Genomic DNA, 21,613 nt, shown 5'->3' with positions numbered 1-21,613 from the left:
AGAGACCATGACTAGTTTGTTTGTTTTTTTAAGAATTCTTGATTTTTTTTATGAGGTCTAGAGTAAATTGCTTAGTCTCTTGTGCACCTCCATTTTGCACCACTTGGAAGAAAATACCATGTAGATGAAAAACTTTATTATTACCTCTTCTCTTTGTATGCTGTGTGCTTACATAGAGAGATCCTAGAAGCTGTTTCACATGTGTAGGGTGTTGGCTCTCTAATTGTTTTGCTTTAAGCCAGTCAGTGTTTATTAAATGTGTTATATTGTTTTCCCTGTCATTCTTTTTAAACCCCCCAAATAGCTTCAATATTAACACCATTACTATCTGGTGGTCCCTGTTTTTTTTTTTTAATCAGAGACATATTACTTTTAAGCAACATTTCACTGTTGTTTTTTTTTTTTAATTTCATCAGTTAGCAAAACTATTTGGGCTTCAAATGCAAATGTTTACTAATTACTTGAGTCATGAATCTGAAGTCCAAGTAAATATAGTATTAATTCCTTTGAGCTTGGAAGTTTCCTTTTAATTGGTTTGGCAAGAGGACTAAGTGAGATTAGTTGCTAATGACAAGATAAGTGTGTAATTTTAGCATAATAAAAAGTTTTGATTATTAGTAAGTGGTATTAAGAATTTAGATGGGCTGGGGTTTGTCTTTTTGACCTTGTTTCAATGAAATCATTAGCATCTACTGATATTGTAAATTTTGTTTATTTCACACCTTTATTTTTAATATGAATTGTTAACTTTGAACTATAGATTCTTCTGAATCTTGCTAATTCTGTAATCATTAATGAAGTTAGGAATATGGGCAATCACTTTAGCTTCTTATAATCACCTAAATGAAGTTATTTTTACCAATTCACCTTTTTCTTTATATGATATTTAAGGTCATGATATTTAAGGCTTTTAAAATTGATTTTAAAATGACAGGTATGACAATTTATATACATCTTATATTTTTGTCATTTGATATAAATCCTCCCATGCTTTTCTGTATTCATTATATTAATTATTTCAGTAATTTTTTGTTGTCATATCCTACTCATTATGTCTTTATTTGGGTATTATTGGTAAAGGAATGGAGTGTTTTGCCATTTCTTTCTCTAGCACATTTTACAATAAGGAAACTGAGATAAATAGGACAAAATAACTTGCCCAGGGTCACTCAGCTCTTAATTGTCAGAGGTCAGATTTGAACTCAGAAAGATGATTCTTTTTGACTCCTGCTATCTAGTGTGACATTGAACTGCCCATTCTAGTAATTTGCAATTACATTCAGTTGCCACAATTTGTTTAGCCATTCCCTCCTCACTGGACATCTACCTTATTTATTTTATAAGTAGAAAGTGTTGCTTTAAGTATTTGGTATATTTGATGACCTCCTTTTTGTTATCAACCTTCTGGGCATATGTTCCTAAGCAGTGGAATTCCTGGATCATAGGGTTGGGTACTGTAGTTACTTTATTCACATAATTCCAAATTGCTTTCTATAATGATTGGACCAATTCATACAGTATGAACAATATCATATTAATGTATCTATCTCTCCTACACCCTACCAACATTGACCATTCCCGTTTTTGTCATCTTAGCCTGTGTGCTAATTGTGAGGTGAGACTTCCAGGTTGTTTTGATTTGCATTTATGAGTAATTTTGCATAGGGGTCGTCATGTGGCCCATATTTATCCTGCCTTCTGCTATTATACAACCTGGGAACTAAGAATGATTTTTATTTTTTAAAATTGTATTGAAGTTATATTTTAAAACATAAAAGGCATTCCTAACTTGTACCCTTGAAGTAATCAGAGGTCCAGATTTGTCCCTTGTAGTTTGCTGACCTCGGGTTTTTAGAATTATTTCAAATGGTAGTTAATGGTTTATAGGTCTTTTTGAGCATTGTTCTGTATCCTTTGACCACTATCAGTTGGGGAATTGCATTTGGGTTTTATATATTTCTCCTAGTTGTTAATACCTATTTGATATCAGATCTTCATCAAAGATTCTCAATAACAATTATACTTCTCTTCTGGTATCTGTAATATCAGTTTTGTTCATGTAAAAGCTTTTCAATTTTATGCAATTGTAACATTGAAAAATATCTTTTAAAAGTTATCTCTATCACCTTTTGTGGTGAAAAATTAGCCTTAGACATGATCGCCATATGATCTCTTCTAATTTTGTGTATATTTTGACCTCTAATATATTGGTCATGTAATCATTTAAAATTTAATGTACATATGATATTGTCCTAACCTTATTCTACCAGACCACTTTTTGTTTCCTGAGCAATTCTTGTCAACTAAGAATTTTTTTTTGTAAGTGATTTGTTTTCAGATTTTTTGTTTGCTTTCAGGACTTTCGAAAAAATATAAGATATTTCCTCCCATAAAATTAGACAATAAAAATCCTACTTATGTTGATCTTTTAAAATTATATAGCATATAATATGGAAACATGTTTTGCATAATTGTACCATATATAACATATCAAATTGCCCACCGTCTCAGCAAGGGGAAGAAAGGAGGGAGAGACTTTGGTACTCAAAATAAAAAAAAAAAGTAAAAATTGTTTTTATATATGAATGTGAAAATAAAATATATAAAAAACAAATTACGTGGTATAAGTAGACTTGTACTGCTTCCTTACAACATTTCTCTTCTCTTATGTATTAATAAATCCAATTTATATCAGACATGACATTGATTATTTTTTTCTTTAGTTCATTTCTCATTTAATGACTTTTCTATGATGCTGTTTTCTTGTATCTTAGGGTCTGTAAATAACATTTTTCCTTTCATTAATATTTGTTGATTAGTGAATTTGGGGAGTACAATTTTCTGTCTCTCCAATATTTCTTAATGCAAGGAGTCGCGGAATTAGTTATGTGACCTCTTCTAATTTTTCTTGATACTTTTATAATAGTACTACCTACTAAGTGAAGGACAAATAATAGGTTGATTGATCTTTTTATTTTATTTGCAATTATCTATGAGTCCCTAGTATGTACCTAGTGCTATGAAGGACAAAAATAATAATAATTAGATCTGTAGTAATAAAAGCATATTGGACAGAATTAGTATATATGAAACAATTTGAAAATAATTCAGGATCATATAAAAATAGCTTGACAAGGTTAATTATCAGTGCATTGTGTGTGCTACAATAACTTGGTGATCAGTATACTATTTTGGGAAGCATATATGATAATACTGTTAAGTAGAACAGTATAATTGTATAACAATATACAATGCCTAGGTACACTAAATTTAAAACAGCTTTTTTCTTAGAACATGTGATCATCTGTTGAAGAATATGATGTGATTTGAATTTTAAATGTCAAAATATTTCCAACTAACAACTATATTACCAATTTATTGGACCCAATCAATAATAATACATCATCAGAACTAGAATGGTCAGAATGGCCCTTAGAGTTCATTTAGTTGACCCTCCTCATTTTACACAAAGAAATCTAAGGTCCTGAGAAATTGTTACTTGCTTTAAATTACTTAATCTCTCAGTGCCACATGCAGCTTTCTAGAACCATACATTACTGATGAATTTACAATCCGAATTTGTGGAAGGAATTTCAGTGCCATGAGCTTCCTGCTCCAGAAGATCAAAAAATATAATGGTTCGTTCTTTTTATTTGTCTTAACACCACCCCTCTTCTATTTCAGTTGGTGATTCCCAGTTTCCTATTTCAAGATTTGGTAAGTGCCAACTTTTGATTTATTTAATTCTTTTTAAAAAATACCATTACTTTCTGTCTTAGCATGGATACTAGGTATTAGTTCCACGGCAGAATAGCAGTAAGGGCTGGGTTATTGGGACTAAGTGACTTGCCCAGGGTCGCATAGGTGGGAAGTATCTGAGTCTAGATTTGAACACAGGACCTCCCTTCTCCAGGTCTGACTCTCTATCCATTGAGTCACCTATCTGTTTTTTAGAGACATCATTGATATTTCCTCTCAAGGTTACATCTTTCTTGACTGAAGATGCTTCAGTTTTTCAGATTATCTTCATAAAGAAACTGGTTCTTCAACCATTTTACTTTCCTTTCTTAACACTTAAATTATATTGTTTTATTTCATTGATTTAAAAACATTGATTAGAATATCATCCATTACTCCATTTGTAGATGCAGTTTCTTAAAAGACACTATTAAGCCTTTTGCTATGTTTCCTTTCTGGATAACAGTATTTCATTGGGCGTTTTGAATATAATAACATAGCTGACCAAAGTACCTTCAGAGAGCAGTAACTCAAATGATCTACATTCTAGCTTGTAGCTTCTACCTGATCAGCTTTTATGCAGACTTTTCCCATTAGTATATAGATGAACTTTTGTACAATTATAAAAACCTATCTATCACTTTTCTACTCATTCACAAAGCTTTAATATTATTATATTATATTAATACATATTATATATTTATTATTATTTATTATAATAAAGCCATTTATTTGACTATTTGAGTGTGGTATAGGTTACTATAGGACCATGCTCAGTTTCAATAGCTCAGATATAGTGCTTTTCTAGTAACTTACCCATCTTGTTAATGGTAGCATGATTATTAATATATTAGGTGACACATTTTTTAACTCTATTTTTACATGTTGCCAATCTGCCCCCCCTCCAGTATTTCCTTATGTTTGGTGATTTTAAATTAATGTATGAATATTTTTTAGAATGTAATATAAAATCATTTTAGAATTAACATAATAGGGAAAGCAACTTAAGTTTTAATAGCTTAAAATGGTGCTAAAGCTTTTGGTGTGTCTTGTGTAGTCCTTTAGGACTTAGAACCTTTTTTTCTGACTCAAATTTATCCTAAGAGTTGATAAGATCATTTAACATGTGGGAGATGTCATTAGGTGTGCTGTCACACAATCATGCATTTTTATTTGGAATATTTGGCTGGCCAGAAATTGCTTAAAAGTTTCTTTTTTTCCTATTTATGTAAATAAGTATCAGCTTATCTTTATTTGTAGCTATATAGTTAGGAATTCTTATGGTGATTCAGTTCAGTATTGAAGGAATATTGTGTTTCTTTTTCTTTAAAAGTCTTATATTAAGCTATTGCAATGTAACTCCATACATACATATATCAGGTATATTTTATATTTTGAATTTTCTTTGCAATTTTCAAATGTAAAGCTTTGAGGTACAGATTGTGTTTTTGTTATTGTTCTGAGAGCACTGGGCACTGTATTCATAAGAATTCATTATTAGTAATAATGCAAGGTACAAGTCTGGATAGTGATTGAAGGGCATCTCAAATGTGATTAGCTACATAGTTTGTTTTTTATTAAAATGTTATTCTTGTCTGCAGATTTGTAATCCGGGGGAAATTCCAATAAAAAAGTGATTTATTTTAAAGAAACATTCAAAAATAATTGGTTTAACAACAATGTGTGAATACAGATGAGGTGATCCATTAAAGTTTGGTTATAAAGTTCTACCATAATATAATCGGATTCATACTAGCTAATTATTTGTAGGGCTTACATTCTAAGTAAAAAGTAGTCTTAGAGAAATCTTAGTAGAATGTTGTTCTGTAGCTAAATGAATTCTGTTGTCATGAAATAATATTGCCAATTATGTAGAAAATAATCAAATGCTAAAAATTTGGAGTACTAATTGTCATTTTTCTGAGCTTACTGATTTTACTTATTTGTTTCAGTGAAAGAAATGTGCATAAATGATATATTTTCTTTGCCTTCAAGCTGGGATTATTTTTCTTGATGTTCAGACTCAGATGGCAATTAAGTAAAAAGAAATCTGTCTTCAATGAAATTGCCACTACGTGTATAGTGTAGGCTTGTCAATAGCTGCTTAATCTTATAACTTGTTAGACTTTTTTAAGCTTGAATCCAGGTAGTTTAAAATGAACGATGGGTTATTAAATTCTTTTTTTTTTTAACAGGGAGAAGACATATTTTAAGTTAATAGTCCTTATCACTGATGCCAATTAGTAGAAGGAGAAATGATTCCCTGAATTCCTGTATTCTTAATAGCTCCATTAAGATTATTCTGTTTCTTTCTGAAAATGTGCATTGAAGTTAACTTACTAGCTTGGCAATCAGTGGTAACACATCATTAAATATATATTTGGTTTTTAACTCTTTTACATATTACTAATCTGTTTTCCCTATGTTTCCCTATTTGGTGATTTAAGATTGTAGTGAGATTACCTTTTCTTTTAAAATGTAACATAAGCATTTTAATGTTAACATAATAGAGAATGCAGTTCTTTTTACATATCTCCAATTAATTAAATATCCATAGTAGAGCTAGAATTGGACATATGATTTAAATTAAAATCTCTCTCTCTCAATGAGAGGAAGTTTGATGTAATGGATAGCATAATTGCCTGGAAGTCAGGGAGTTCAAATTATACCTATATAACCATGGGCAAGTCATTTAACTTCTCTGGGTCTCAGAAAACTCCCTAAGATGATAAGTTATTGACTACTGTGGTAGAGAGAAGTACACATATCTATGAAATTACAGTTCCTTTGAAAGGCTCAGTTTGGATCTACTCCTCAACCTGGCACTCGCAATTGCAGATTGGAGGGGGGGGGGCAGACAGACAGACAGACTCAGGTTTTAAGGTACTCCTAAGGGCCACATTTCTTAAAATCTATAGCTCCAAAGTCACCAGTAAGCTTACCTTTAAGTAGTCAGCCAATAGATACTAATAGCTCAAAGCAAATGTCTTTACCAAGATGCCATAGAAAGAACAAGAACTAGAGAACATTCCCCTCAATAAATCTGGGGTGCATTCTCTGTACTTTCTATTCTGCTATGATATCATTTTTCTTTTTTCAGAGTATCCTCACTCTGCTCCCGTCAGGCACAGAATCTCTTCAGAGTGGGTCAGTTAGGAGGAGGTCCTTGATTCTTCTCTCCTTCACAGTTTGAGGATCATTTGTGAGAGTTGGTTCTTTCTTGCATCTGTTTGGCTCTCTTCTGAGCTGTCAAGTATTGTAATTCTTGAAACTAATTTGTGTTTGTATGTCTCTCAGACATATGAATATCTCTGACTCTCTACTTATATGTAGTTCCTGAGTAATTATGCTTCAAGATACTCTTTTCCTTTTTTCTCACGTCTTGTGGGAGAACAGAGGTCATATTCCACACAACAATTCCTTGCTTCAAATGCCTCAACTGTCTTAACTGTATCCAGGGTTTGGCAAGCATAGATTTTTAATGGCTTCCAAGCTGATCCTTGTACAGCTAATGCTAACTTCTATTTCCCCCCTTCTAGTCATAAGGCATAAAGTCAAACATATCAACATCTCTTTACCACACTTTATATTTATCCATTAATCTGAGAAGGGAGGGGAATGAAATGCTTTCCTTACCTATACTATTTCTTTCTCACAAGGGCCTGACATATTCACCCAGAGAATCTGAGAGACATTAGGGAAATCCCTGCCTTATTTCTGACTGAGCTATGAGGGAGCTCCTGAATCCTGAATTCTGCATTTGATGGATTGGAAGGAGCATGATGATCCCCATCCCCACTGAGGCTTCACTTTCTCATGTCCCAAGGAGACTTTTGATGCTGCAAAATGTGAGAGTAGCAGGGAAGCTTAAATGTGAGTCATGAGTTTCATGATTTTCTGCCAAAGTAGAGAAAAGTTACAGGATCTTCATCATAGCTGGACATTTGATTTCCCCCCGACTATTAGATTTATTCTAGTTCTCTCTTACCAAATCTCTACTTTGAAAGTATGTTCTAACTGTACCATAGAGTGTTTGAAATAAACTTTTGCACCATCTATCATGATATGTAGCTTTGAAAAGGGTACCATAACACATGGAATCTTTAAGAACTGTAATTGTGAATATCCTCATTTTTGCTTGAGAGTCTTTATTACCACTGGTTTATTGGTTTGTCATAGAAACTACAGAACATTATGATATTGAATTGTCCATAAAATGAAATAGATATTAAACTAAAATGCTTCATTTTTGCCTTCATTAAGCCATTGTGATGACAACCTTTTCTTTAACTTCTACAGTATTACCCAGTAGTATCAGAAGAGATTTACTTGGAAAAAGAAATAAAGAACTACAGAGCTTTTCTATCCCAAGTTTCTTCCTTTCATCTTGTGGCAATTGCTCTTCTAGAAACTTTTTTTTTTTTTACTAAGGAGAATGTATAATTATTTTATACTGGGACAGAACTTGAATTTGTGTTTACTTGTTTTAGTGGAAGCCACTTTAGTAGAATATATGAGTTTTCCTCTTTCCTTAAGTTAAACTATTTTTAACTAAATCTAAATTAGAAAGCTAAATCTAAATACTATTTTTAAATGAATTATCTTCTTTCTCAGATATATGCTATTAAATAATCAAATCCTGAAGTTACCATTTGATATTCTTTCCATGAGTCTAAATTTAAACCTGAAACTAAATCAAGCATTGGAAGCAATGTTTGAAATATTTAATAGACTTGTTGATCAACCTTTAGCTGGTATAGAGAATGGAAGTAAGCCAGCCCATTAAAACTATATTTAAGACGTTGCCTGTATGGAACACCTGGACTCCATTATTGCAAGTTGCATTAATTCCCTGTTCATTTCTTGTTTTGATCAAGGTGTTGACCTGTGGTACCTTATAAATACCCCTTTTGGCCATGAAAATCTTTGAAACAAAAAGAGAAAAAACAAACTCAGTTTCCTCCACAGCAATTAAAAACAATTCTTTTAATCAGGAATATTTCTCTGTCATCTCAGGAACTGTCTTTTGCATTGTGCTCTAATTTCTGTGGGCAGAAATGAGCAATTTTCAGTTGTAGCTTTAATTGAAAAACCAGTACTTGACAGATGTGTGAAAGTGAGTGAACTTACTAAAGCAGAGGATAGTCCGCATGAGTCTCAATGAATAGTACTTCATCCACTATTTCCTTACTTAGAACAACATTGCTGATCCTCTATCTCAACAGTTCACATTTAACAAGTGCCCTGCACCTCTTTGCTTGACTGATATTCTATTTGTTACATAGCAATCTGACATTCTAGTAAGACGTTGTAATTATAAAACAAAATCTTGTTTTGTTGACATTAAAAACAAATTGAAAGTTGCAGCTGTTTAGCCTGCCCTTCTTGATTGAAGAGGGAACTTACACTGGCCTTTAGTTGATTAATGACTGAGATTTTTGCATTTTTAAATAAACCCAGAGTATATTGGGCAGTGTATATAAATTACAAATTTAAATAATAAGATCAAGATTATGATTTCTGTCCCCTCATTTTTTGTTTTAGGCGTCAGTGTCAGACATGAATTAGTCAACCTTGACAAGTTAGAAGTCAGTGGACTTAAAGTTATTATTATCTTGTTCTCATATAAGGCAACTAAGGTGGAAAGAATATGCAAGCCAGTAGGGGAGAAAGAAGTATAAAGTAGAGCTTCTTTCCTTAGTCCAGTGCTCAGTCTATTGAACTACTGCATCCATCAGATTTTAATATATCCTTAAGGGCTATACTTACTTCAACTTTAAAATACTACTACTGGTGCAATGTACAATGCTCAAAGGGTATAGTATGGTTTTTTCTTTTTTTTCTCCTTTGCATGTATTCACAAAGTAAGTGCTCAACACTGATAAAACAGTCAAAATTAATCAAAAAATGTAACTCTCTTGAAATATTCTTATGTGTAACTAGCTGGAGAAAGGAAGAATTATGAAAAGAAATTTATGAATACTATCTTCATGAGTCAGGGCTTTTGAAATGCTGTGGCTTTTCAGTTTCAATTTCTTTCTTGCATGGTTAAAATAATTCTTCTTGTATTAGCTTAAGAATACTGTATTTGATCATTCTTTCTCACTCATGACATAGCTTCTGTGAATTATGGAACACTGATTTTGCTAGAGCAGATCATTCTGGATCTCTCCCTATATAGAGTGTCCAAATAGAATGGAAATTGGAAGTTCTCATTTAAGCCCCTCAGCCAACTTTCCTGTTTGAGTGAGATGTTAATGTTCTTGATGTTTATAAGTCACTGAAGGTTCTATCACCTTCTAAAACAGTTTGATAAACCATTCCCCAATTGATACATGGGCAAGGGACATGACTAGGCAATTTTCAGATAAAGAAATCAAAACTATCATAAACACAAGAAAAATTGTTCTAAATCTCTTATAATCAGAGAAATGCAAATCAAAACAACTCTGAGGTATCACCTCACACCTAGCAGATTGGCTAATATGACAGCAAAGGAAAGTAATGCATGTTGGAGGGGATGTGGCAAAGTTGAGACATTAATGCATTGTTGGTGGAATTGTGAATTGATCCACCCATTCTGGAGGACAATTTGGAACTATGCCCAAAGGGCGCTAAAAGACTGTCTGACCTTTGATCCAGCCATAGCACTGCTGGGTTTGTACCCCAAAGAGATAATAAGGAAAAAGACATGTACAAAAATATCCATAGTTGCACTCTTTGTGGTGGCCAAAAATTGGAAAATGAGGGGATGCCCTTCAATTGGGGAACAGTCGAAAAAATTGTGGCATATGTTGGTGATGGAATACTATTGTGCTCAAAGGAATAATAAAGTGGAGGAATTCCATGTGAACTGGGATGTGCAGGAATTGATGCAAAGTGAAAGGAGCAGAACCAGGAGAACATTGTACACAGAGACAGATACACTGTGGCACAATCAAATGTAATGGACTTCTCTACTAGCAGCAATACAGTAATCCAGGACTTATGAGAAAGATGCTATCCACATCCAGAAAAGAACTGTGGGAGTAGAAATTACAGATGAAAGCCAACTGCTTGATCACATGGTTCGACAGAGATATGATTGGAGATGTATACTCTAAAGATCACCTTAGTGCAAATACTAATAATATGGAAATAGGTCTTGATCAATGTACACATGGAAAACCCAGTGGAATTTCTCATCAGCTATGGGAGGGGGGTGGAAAGAAGCGAGGGAAAGAACATGATTCATGTAACTATGGAAAAATAGTCTAAATTAATTAATTAAACTTAAAAAACCAATTATATGAAAAAATATCCTAAAAATAAATAAAAATTAAAAAATAAAATGGTTTGATACTGATTAGAAATTATCAGTCAGACTCTGAACCATTATAGAAACATTATAGCTTCATCTGTGTACTTAAGCTATATTTTTGGAAACATTTTAAAGTATAGTAAAATTGGACTTACTTGAATAGTATTCATACTATGGTGATCTTTTCTGTCCTGAATATAATCAGAAACAAGAAGAACAATGGGAAATGGTCCTGAACATCTAAATTAGTTGTTTAAATTATACGTATATATAATTATATATAATAAAAAATATAAAATAAAATCCATATATTTTAAGCTGAAAGAGAAAGGTTCAGATTCTCCCTCAGAGCCTATTGATTTATTTTTAGACACTTCCAACAAGCATGGTTATCTGGTTTACAGATCAGAAGCAACAAATTAAATAGGGAATAACAGCATCACAACAAGAGAGATGTTAGAATTCTAGAAATCTATAGTCATTTACTATACAGATACAAACAACTCTCTATACAGTGCTATTCCCTGAGGGCATAGCTATTATTTAGAATAATTCATTCATCAGTGTTCATACTCTTATGGCAAACATTAAACTTTATTCAGTTATTATCTAAAAGAAGTTAGGAAAAAATGTTTGTAATACTCTGTCAACCTGGAACTTGGCCACATTTTTACCTCAAATGATTACAATTGAAAACAAAGGGCTTAAAGTCATATCTCCTTTTTGGACCTTTCACTTTCATGGAATATTTTATTCATTCCCTGACTATGCTGGATAAAGAAAACATTACTAAGTACTTTATATTATGCTGTTTGTTTGTTTCAGAAATTTGCAGGCAATAATATAGTTTTGTATTGGCACTATATTCTTTCAGTGAGGATGAATTGATTACCTGGAGGTGCATTTCTATTCAACAAATATTTACTAATGGCCTAATGTATACAAGCTGTTAGGAGAGATGCAAGAATAAGTAAAACACTGTTCTTGCCTTCAACAATTTTGTAATCTAGTAGAGGCAATACATATAAATAGTTATACTTAAAATCAGACTATTTCAAGTACATAAAGTGAGTAAAAAGTATTTGGAGATCTTTCCTGAGAAAATCAGTTTAGATGCCATGGAGGAGTGATTTTTTAAACTATCCATTGTAATACGAATTACGTAATGTGAAATTTATTAAGATCTTGATCTGAGAGAAAAGCTTAGTAGACTTTGATTTGTAGCTCAACAGGTCATAAAGAAAGATGTACCTGAATATGATAATATCTTAGATAATATAACTGGAAGAGACCCCAGAGGTTATCTATTTGAACTCTTTTATAGATTCAGAAATTATTAAATGAGATTAAGGAGATTACATGAGTTTCCCACAGTGCTGTCAGAGATGAGATTTGAACCAAGGTCCCTTCAGTCTAGAGCTAGTGCTCTCCACATGCTTCCTTCAACAAATTCCTCCTTGTTCAGGACCTTTTTAAAGATTTTTCCAGTGACCAGAGAGAATTCACAATGAAAATGATGGAAATCTTAATTATTCTTAATAATTTATTACTTGGAGTTAGACAGTAGTACAGTAAAATCTCTTTATGGAATACATTATGAACAATGTCAATTAAAGGACACATACCTAAGTAAAAATCTTGTTCTAAGAATATGCTGCATCTCATGTTCTTGAGTATATCTCAGGAATAATGGGACAGTATCAGAAATGTCTTATTTGAGACTGTTTCAGGATGTCCTCCTCATAACAGACCAAACCCTTATTAGAAAATGGAATCATGCCACCAGGAATGGCACTGCACATTGCCCTAGGACAAAAGATCAATTTGAACCAGGAGTAACCCATAACCATAACCATAACCATTATTTTGACTGCTCTCTTTGAGTCAGCAAACAGAAGAAGAGAATCAGAAGGTAGAGATAAAACAGGACAACTAGGCAATACAGTAATACCCTTCTCAAGCCTGAAAGGTTTTACTTGAGTCTGACTTTGGAATTTTGAAAAGTATAAACTACCTAATGGCATCAAAGTTCATCAACCTAATTATCTTCCAACAGCTGGTAACTCCCATTCTTCCCTCTTAAATATTATCTAAAACCATTATTTTAAATCATTATCATTAAATCTTACCTACTGCTGCCTTTCCACTAGTTTGCTGTATATTTTCTTGAAATACATTTCATTTGAAATTCTCCATATCTCCACAGTTTCTTTAATTACACTTAAGAAAATTAGAAGTTTAGAAGAATATTCACACTTTGAGAAATAAATTCCTGAAAAGATGTATAAATATTTTTTTTAAACTTCATAGCTAACTTCATAAAATCAGTGGTGGCTATTTTCTCTGGCAAGGATAAATTTATTGTTGGAATAAGTTGGAAAATTTGTCAAGGAAGAATTTAAATAAGGCTCAGCTTTAGGACTTTGCTTGACTTCTGTCACCTCTTTGAGACTCACTTGACTCCTGAGGTCCTTTTCTACACTGTGTGTATAATCTCACATCGCTTTGAATTTAATACTGCGTGAGTCTGTAGTTTCCTGAGACTGAGAGATCTGATCATTTTTTTTTAATTCCTAGTAAAATTCTTAGCTTTGTATGTTTCTTTCTCTTTCATGAGAGGAAGAAAAGGGAGAGAAGGGAAAATTCTAGCTTTCTGGGGGAATTCTGATCTAAACCAATATTAGCCAGAGAAGTGACTGGATAATTAGATGAGAAGGGCTCTAGAAACCTTGAAAAATAGATAACTGAGACTCTCGATAGTGTATACTTTATTAGTTGTACATTTATAAATTTTTCAATTATAAATTTTTATTTCATGTCTATTGAAAGTTTTTGTTTTTCTCAGCAATTTTTCCTCATGTATTACAAAAAGGTAATAAAATGTTTGATGTATTAATCCAGAAAATTTAGGGGAGAGGTAAAGTATTTGGTTGACTCACTCAGCAGATTACAAAATGAATTTGTCTTATATTCCATAATTATGTTAAATAAGATACTAAGGGATTTCTCTTCAGAGGTCATGATTTAATTTGCTGTAGATAGAAACCTGACAAATTTACTAATAAAATTATTTGGTTAGAAACAAAAGACTTAATAAGGTGTAGGAACACTTAAATTCATTAATTTTTCTAAGCAAAGTGTCCATATGAACTAATCTATAAATATATGCAAATTTTAATAATTTTATTTTTAACAATCTAGTAATTTTGATTTAAAATAATTTAACATATACATATACACATACAAACATACATACACATATAAGAAACCAAGCAATTCCCCAATTGATAAATGGTCAAAGAATATGAGTAGGCAGTGTTCAGATGAAGAAATCAAAGCTATTAATATTCATATTAAAAAAATTTCTATTTCCCTCCTGATTAGAGAAATGCAAATTAAACTAACTCTGAGGTACTACCTCATACCTATCAGATTGGCCGATATTATAGTAAAAGAAAATCATAAATGTTGGAAGGGATGTGACAGTCTATGATAAACCCAAAGATCCTAGCTTTTGGGACAAGAACCCACCATTTGGCAAAAATTGCTGAGAAAATTGGAAAACAATATGGGAGAGATTAGATTTAGATCAATATCTCATACCCTAAAACAAGATACATTCAGAATAACTTAAATGTAAATTGGGAAATTATAAGTAAATTAGGTGAACATAGAATAGTATACTTGTCAGATCTACTGAAAAGGAAGGGATTTAAGACCACGTGTGAGATAGAGAACACTACAAAATGTAAAATGAATAATTTTGATTATATTAAATTAAAAAGTTTCTGTATAAACAAAACTAATGCAACCAAAATTATAGAAGGGAAGCAACAAACTGGGAGAAAATCTTTATAACAAAAACCCTCTGACAAAGGTCTAATTTCTCCAATTTATAAGGAAATAAATCAATTGTACAAAAAATAAAGCCATTCCCCAATTGATAAATGGGCAAAGGACATGAATAGGCAGTTTTCAGATGAAGAAATCAAAACTATCAATAAACACATGAAAAGTATTCTAAATCTCTCATAATTAGAGAAATGCAAATCAAAACAACTCTGAGGTACCACCTCACAACTAGCAGATTGGCCAATATGACAGTAAACGAATATAATAAATATTGGAGGGGTTGTGGCAAAATTGGGACACTAATGCATTGCTGATGGAGTTATGAATTGATCCAGTCATTCTGGAGGGCAATTTGGAATTATGCTCAAAGGGTTTCCTGCCCTTTGATACAGCCATAGCACTGCTGGGTTTGTATCCCAAAGAGACAATAAGGAAAATACTTGTACAAAAAATAATTATAGCTGCTCTCTTTGTGGTGGCAAACATTTGGAAAATGAGGGGGTGTCCATTGATTGGGCAATGGCTGAACAAATTGTGGTATCTATTGATCATGGAATACTATTGTGCTGAAAAAAATGATGAATTGGAGGAATTCCATGTGAACTGAAAAGACCTCCAGGAATTGATGCAGAGTGAAAGGAACAGAACCAGGAGAACATTGTACACAGATTCTGATACATTATGGCACAATCAAATGCAATGGACTTCTCTACTAGTAGAAATGCAATATGATCCAGGACAATCCTTAGGGACTTTTGAGAAAGAACTCTATCCACATCCAGAGAAAGAACTGTGGAAGTAGAAACACAGAAGAAAAACAACTGCTTGATCACATGGTTTGGAGGGGAAATGATTAGGGATGTTGACTTTAAATGATCACCCTATTGCAAATTTAAATAATATGAAAATAGGATTTGAACAGTGAAACATACATAACCCAGTGTGATTGCTCATCATTTCGGGGAATGGAGAAGGAAGAAGAGAGGGAAAGAACATGAATCATGTAACCATGGGAAATATTCTAAATAAATTAATAAATAATAAATAATAACAATTAAAAAGAAGAAAGCACAGTTTTCACTAGAAGCTTAGTTAAAAACAACAGGACTAGCTTAGTCTGAAGAAGAAAAGGCTTAAGGGGAGCTTGAGATCATAAAACAATGTGTGAGGAAGAAGAATGAAATGGGTAGAAGTTGCAGAGAAGTGGACTTTAGTTTTATTTAAAAAATTTTCACACTATTTGAACTTGCCCATAGGGCTGTCTCTTCCAGTTTTTTTTTTAAAGGACATTAGGCACAGTCTGAGTGAACACTTCTCAGGAATTTTGTTGATATGATGTGAATATTTGTAATGCAGTAGCTTACTTCTGAGTATCTTTAAAAATCTGAGATTTTCTGATGTTCCCAGGATAGAATGTTTATTGGTGCATATATATAAGCTGGGCAAAACATTTCAAAGCAGTTTATTTTCATCTATGGCTCAGTTAAAAAAATATTTTAAATAATCACTTCAAAGATATTTCTGTAATGAATTTGCCCTGAAGGTTATGCTATCAGGGGGCAGTGGTTGTTATTTTATATGGACTTCACATTTTAATTGATTTACCAAGAAATTACGTGTCACCAGTATAGAATTTAGAAATAAAAATGTTAAGCACAAACCTTCTTGGAGAAATGATTGCTTATAGATTTCTACTTAGAAATATGATATCTATGTAGAACGTAAAAAGTATAGAAAAGCTGATAAAATTTTATTTTTTCTTTTTCTATTATATGTTGTTTATCACCACTTTTGAGAACTCTACTATAGACATCAGAGCAACTTTATTATGAGAGAATTGCAGCTCTGTAGTCATTTCTATTCTAGAGTGAGTTTCTTAAGCAGCAGGAGTGAGATGATTTTGCAAATTGCAATATACCACACATGATCTTGTCTCAACCTGTAACAATGCATCCTCACAGAAATAACATTTAATTATGGTAATATCCTTCCAGATACCAGACACAGTATGACGCTTGCTGAGATTGAGGTATGAGAAATATATGACATAGAAAAGAACAATCACATACCCTTAGATGCTACTTTGCTGATGGGGGGAGGGTTTTCTACTTTGTTTGCTCATGAAGAAATAAAAACACAAACAATGATTTGACAAACACTGTCAAACAATGTGACCCCATCTAATCCCTTCACTGCACATCTTAATCCCTGATGGACTTTTCTCAAATATATGGGCTATGAGGTTAGGTAGTTTCTAGATGTGAAGTTTTTTCTGAAGTTCCCACTGACAGATGAAGTGACCTTATCATGTAGACAGCTCTATCTGGTGTGACAGCCCAACCATCTGTCTTATATCGATCATAATTGATTTAAAGAAAGGAGACTCCTAAAATTTGGTATTTTAAAACCTCATAGTTAAACTAATAAAAATTTAATTTCTAGTTTTGAACTTTTATATTTTTAGCTTGTTAAAAATAGATCTGTAAACTGTATGGCCTAGTCTTTTGCCTATCTGGGGTTAGCGAATTGGAATGCTACTTTATTTTCATGAAGATTTCAGTCTCCTAATTAAAAGGAGATGTATTCTAAATAATACCTAACCTAGTCATATTCTAATGATATCTGTCCTCATTATGGATGGATAAGTCATCTAAATTTTATTGCTTTTAAAAATTGGTAAGATTTAAAAATAGGCTAACTGCCTCTCAAAAAGAATTATTCAAATGAGGAACAATTAAATATAGAAATCTAAGAAACATCTTGGAAACTTCCAATTTATATAGACAAAAATCATAAAATGTGAAGATAATGTTCATTCAACAAAATTAACTCATTCAAGTTATTCATTCTGTATACCTAAACCCTAATCTTTAGGCTGTGTCATCTAATTGAAGTCTTAACTTTCAGGGAAAGTCTTAGCAGTTCAGTTCAAGTCAAACAGAAAAAGCATTCAGCACCTATTGTGGCCAGAACAGAGTAAGAATTTAGCTAATTCAAAACAGACAGTTCTGGTTGGAAAATAGTGGGAAGTGATTCATGGTTATCATTGTTTATTCACTGGGGCCTGTTAATATGTGTAGCACAAATTACCTATACTAAATAGACAATCTACTATGATTTTAGAATTTTTCTCTTTGCTTTAAATTTTTTCCAGTCATTTCTCTTATTAGACAGTCAACTGTAATTTCTTGCTGCCTATCTGTAGCATTCTTTTTTTTTCTTTCTTTTTTTAGTTTGCTATGGGCTTAGAAACCAGGTAGCTAACCCTATTTGAATTATATGTAAAATAAAAATAGTAAGTCCCTAAGTGAGGCCTTTTGAAGACTTGTAACTTTGTCTAGTAACAAATCGTCCTCTATAAAGTGTCTTGGTTGATTTGGTTTAGTAAATGTCTCTAGGAAAATATAAGTTGATTTACTCTGTGTGTGTGTGTGTGTGTGTGTGTGTGTGTGTGTGTGTGTGTGTGTGTGTGTGTAGCTATATATTTACTTATTCTCTAAGATTTCTAGGTACTTATGTCAATATGAAGAAACAGCAGGATATAGTACATAGAGCATTAGCCTTGCAAATGAAAGATCTGGATTCAAGTTTTGCTTCTTCTAGTGCTTAAAGGTTGTGTGACCATAGACAAGACAAAATACAAATGAATGGCTGATCTTCATTGATGGACTTTTTTTGTACTGGGAGTTTCATATATCTATATATTCATAAGTATGTATATATATAGACACACACATATATATGTATATATACCTAAAATCATAGTTGCTTTCTCCTACTCTTTAAATGAAATACTGCTGATTTTTATCATTGTCATTTTCTACCCTTCCCCAAATTTACTCAAGATAATCATCACAAACAAAATAATTTCTGCAGTGCTTTCTTTAATTATCTGTAGGAGCTATAGATTGTCCTGGGAAATGACATCAATAATAGTAGTTATTTAAGTACTCAGAGACACATATCAAATCCTACAGATTTGAAAATACTCACTGTCTTAAAGTATTCTTGGATAATTTTGTACCTAATTGTTTTTTATTCTTTCATGCTCTCATTTTGGGTAGCATTCGTTTAAAATTGGACTTTTTAGGATAGAAAGCTGAGGGAAAAAACTATTAAAAGTTCTAATTTATAGTATATAAAATATTAAAACAGAAAAAATGTTTGCTGATATGGTTGTTTATGCAAATAATTATTATACAGAAGCTCTTGATTAAAAGTAAGTAAAACTTATTCCATGGTCATTCTTCCCTTGTATTGTCTACACTTTTAGAATGTAAGTTCCTTGAGAATAAGATTATCTTTGCTTATGAATTTGTCTTTCCAAAGCTTAGTTGAGTACTTGACAGATAAGGTTAATAAATGAAGTTGCAGGCATACGAGGTTTCCTTTCCATTGTCTTACAATTTAGTCTGTGTCAGCAGCATGATGTGGTCATCCCAAACTGTTATTTTGATCTTTACATTCATTGAACAGAAAAGAAGGAATTTTGAGTCCTCTCATTATGCTTTATGCAGAATATTGAACTCAGTTCCAGGTATTATATTTTAGAAGGAATGTTTGACCAAAAAAGCAGAGTGGTCAAGACAGGCAAAAGGTTTGAAGCCTTTCTACATAGGATAATCAGTTGAAGGAACTAAGTCTACTCAGCCTCACCACAAAAAAAGACAAGGTATCTCTCACGAGATCTATCTATCTATCTATCTATCTATCTATCTATCTATCTATCTATCTATCTAATCTTTCTATCACATCTATCACATCCTAAGAGATGGAGTGATGATATAGAAAAATCTCAATAAATATTTTCAAATATTTGAAGAATTTGGAAGGAGAGATTGGATTTGTTTTGTTTAGCCTCACATGATATAAATAGGGGTAAGAGAAGAAGTTTCAGGGAAGTAGATTTTAGCTTAAATGAAAGTACTGCTTATTTATTAGAACTAAACAAAAGTTGAATCGGTTGCTTTAGAAGTTAGTGAACTCACTTTGGGTCTTCAGATGAAGCTACATTATCACCTGTTGTCTACTTTGTAGAAGAAACTTTTGCATATAATATGGATTGAATTTTATAACTTATGAATGCCCCTTATTCTAAATTTAGATTTTACAAAAAACTGATTTCATGAAAGAATATTTTTCTTTGCAAAATATATTCATGTAAGAATCCATTTACAAAATTTCCTTTTATTTGAGTTTCTAACATGTATTTTGTATAATGTTGAGGAATATCTATAGGATCAAACATATGAAAGGTTATTTTGTAAGAAACAGGGCACTTCAATTTTATTCCTATTTTTTTTTTAGTGTGATAGTTGGCAAATTGTATTTCTCTTCTATGCTTTAATTGTTGTTGTTTTTGTCTGTAAAGATGAGATGAAAATAGCATTCCTGACCTTGCTAAGGTCATGATAATATTTTCAGATTAATGAAGTGATATTTAGAAAATATTTTATTCTTCTTAGAGATGCTACTATCTAAATACAAGATATTATCATTAATATTGTATATTATGTTTTACGCAGTGGTCTAGATAATGATGCCATTGTAGCATCTAATGTTTTGGGTTTCTTTTAATTAAAATTACATGGAGCTATTGGGATGCCTACTGTAATCATGTCCTCCCCTGGAAGTGGCAAATGGGTATTAACCAGAAATATTTAAATTACACATAATTACTAGGTTCTTAAGAATTTCGTCAGCTCTAGGGAAAAGATGGAGTGAGAAAATGTTCATTAGCACTCAGGGATTCCTACCAGTGTATTAAAAAGAATTGGATTATTTGGTTTACAGTGTTCATAACACTTTTTGTAAGAGCTTCAGTTTCAGCCAGAGATAATTGAAGTCCTGTCAAAATCATGTACCTCGCTTTTGCACAAAGGAAGACATTACCCCTAGGGGTCAGTAAAATAATATAGAACAAAGACAAATAACCATTCAGAGACTTAACCAGCATTATAGGAGTCAGGCTATTACAGTGTAACAAATCAATCTGATGGTATCCTCTTTTAGTTTTCATTTAGTTTCATTTTTGGTTCTAAATATTTTTAAAATTATAATAATGTTTTTTCTTAAGGCAAATATTTCACAAACTTACTGGAACACATGTTAATGTCAATTACTCTTTAAAAAAATTAGCTTTCTCTTTATTTTTCTGATTGAATATGATCCCAAAATATCTCATCAAACCTCTTCATTAACTTTTCTGAAGTCTCTTCTATTACAATCACATGCACTCCCATTGCTTCTGTTTTCACCTTTGTGAAGAAATGATAATTATTAACCCTACCAATCTATTCTCTGAGCTATAGTCTCATAATTACAACTTCCTAATGAACATGGATGATCCACAGTATCTCAAACTCATCACATCCATAAATCAACTCATAATTCCCCTCCCCTAAAACCTTGCTTTGTCCCTAATTTCTCTGTTTCTGATGACAGTAGCTTAATTTACTTAGTTGTCTAGCTTTAATTCTTGGAGTCCTCTTTGATTCTTCCTTCTTCAGTTGTCTCCAAGTAGTTACTAAGTCCTGTTGAATCTCCTTTTATAATACTGTTATTCCTTTTCACTTCCACTGATACCACTCCCATGACCACCAGTCTGGACTGCTTCAATAGGAAACATCTTCCAATTTCCAGATCCTCCTCTTTGCAATCCATTATTCACATTACTTATTTCCAAAGCACAGGTTTGATTACATAATTCCGCACTGCAAAAAC

The 21,613-nt window shown here is 32.3% G+C and overlaps 1 protein-coding gene across 1 annotated transcript in view; it reads left to right on the top strand.

The window, feature by feature from the left end:
• SDK1 (sidekick cell adhesion molecule 1) overlaps positions 1-21,613 on the top strand; it is a 1,320,044-nt gene that overhangs the window by 291,540 nt on the left and 1,006,891 nt on the right. Inside the window, 1 exon segment of the mRNA XM_007498416.3 lies at positions 3,685-3,717. Coding sequence (XP_007498478.2) covers positions 3,685-3,717 — 33 coding nt within the window.

Source organism: Monodelphis domestica, chromosome 7 (genome assembly GCF_027887165.1).
Source record: "Monodelphis domestica isolate mMonDom1 chromosome 7, mMonDom1.pri, whole genome shotgun sequence".
Lineage (NCBI taxonomy): Eukaryota > Metazoa > Chordata > Mammalia > Didelphimorphia > Didelphidae > Monodelphis > Monodelphis domestica.
Note: the sequence above shows the minus strand (reverse complement) of the source record. Positions and strands in the feature narration are given on the sequence as shown.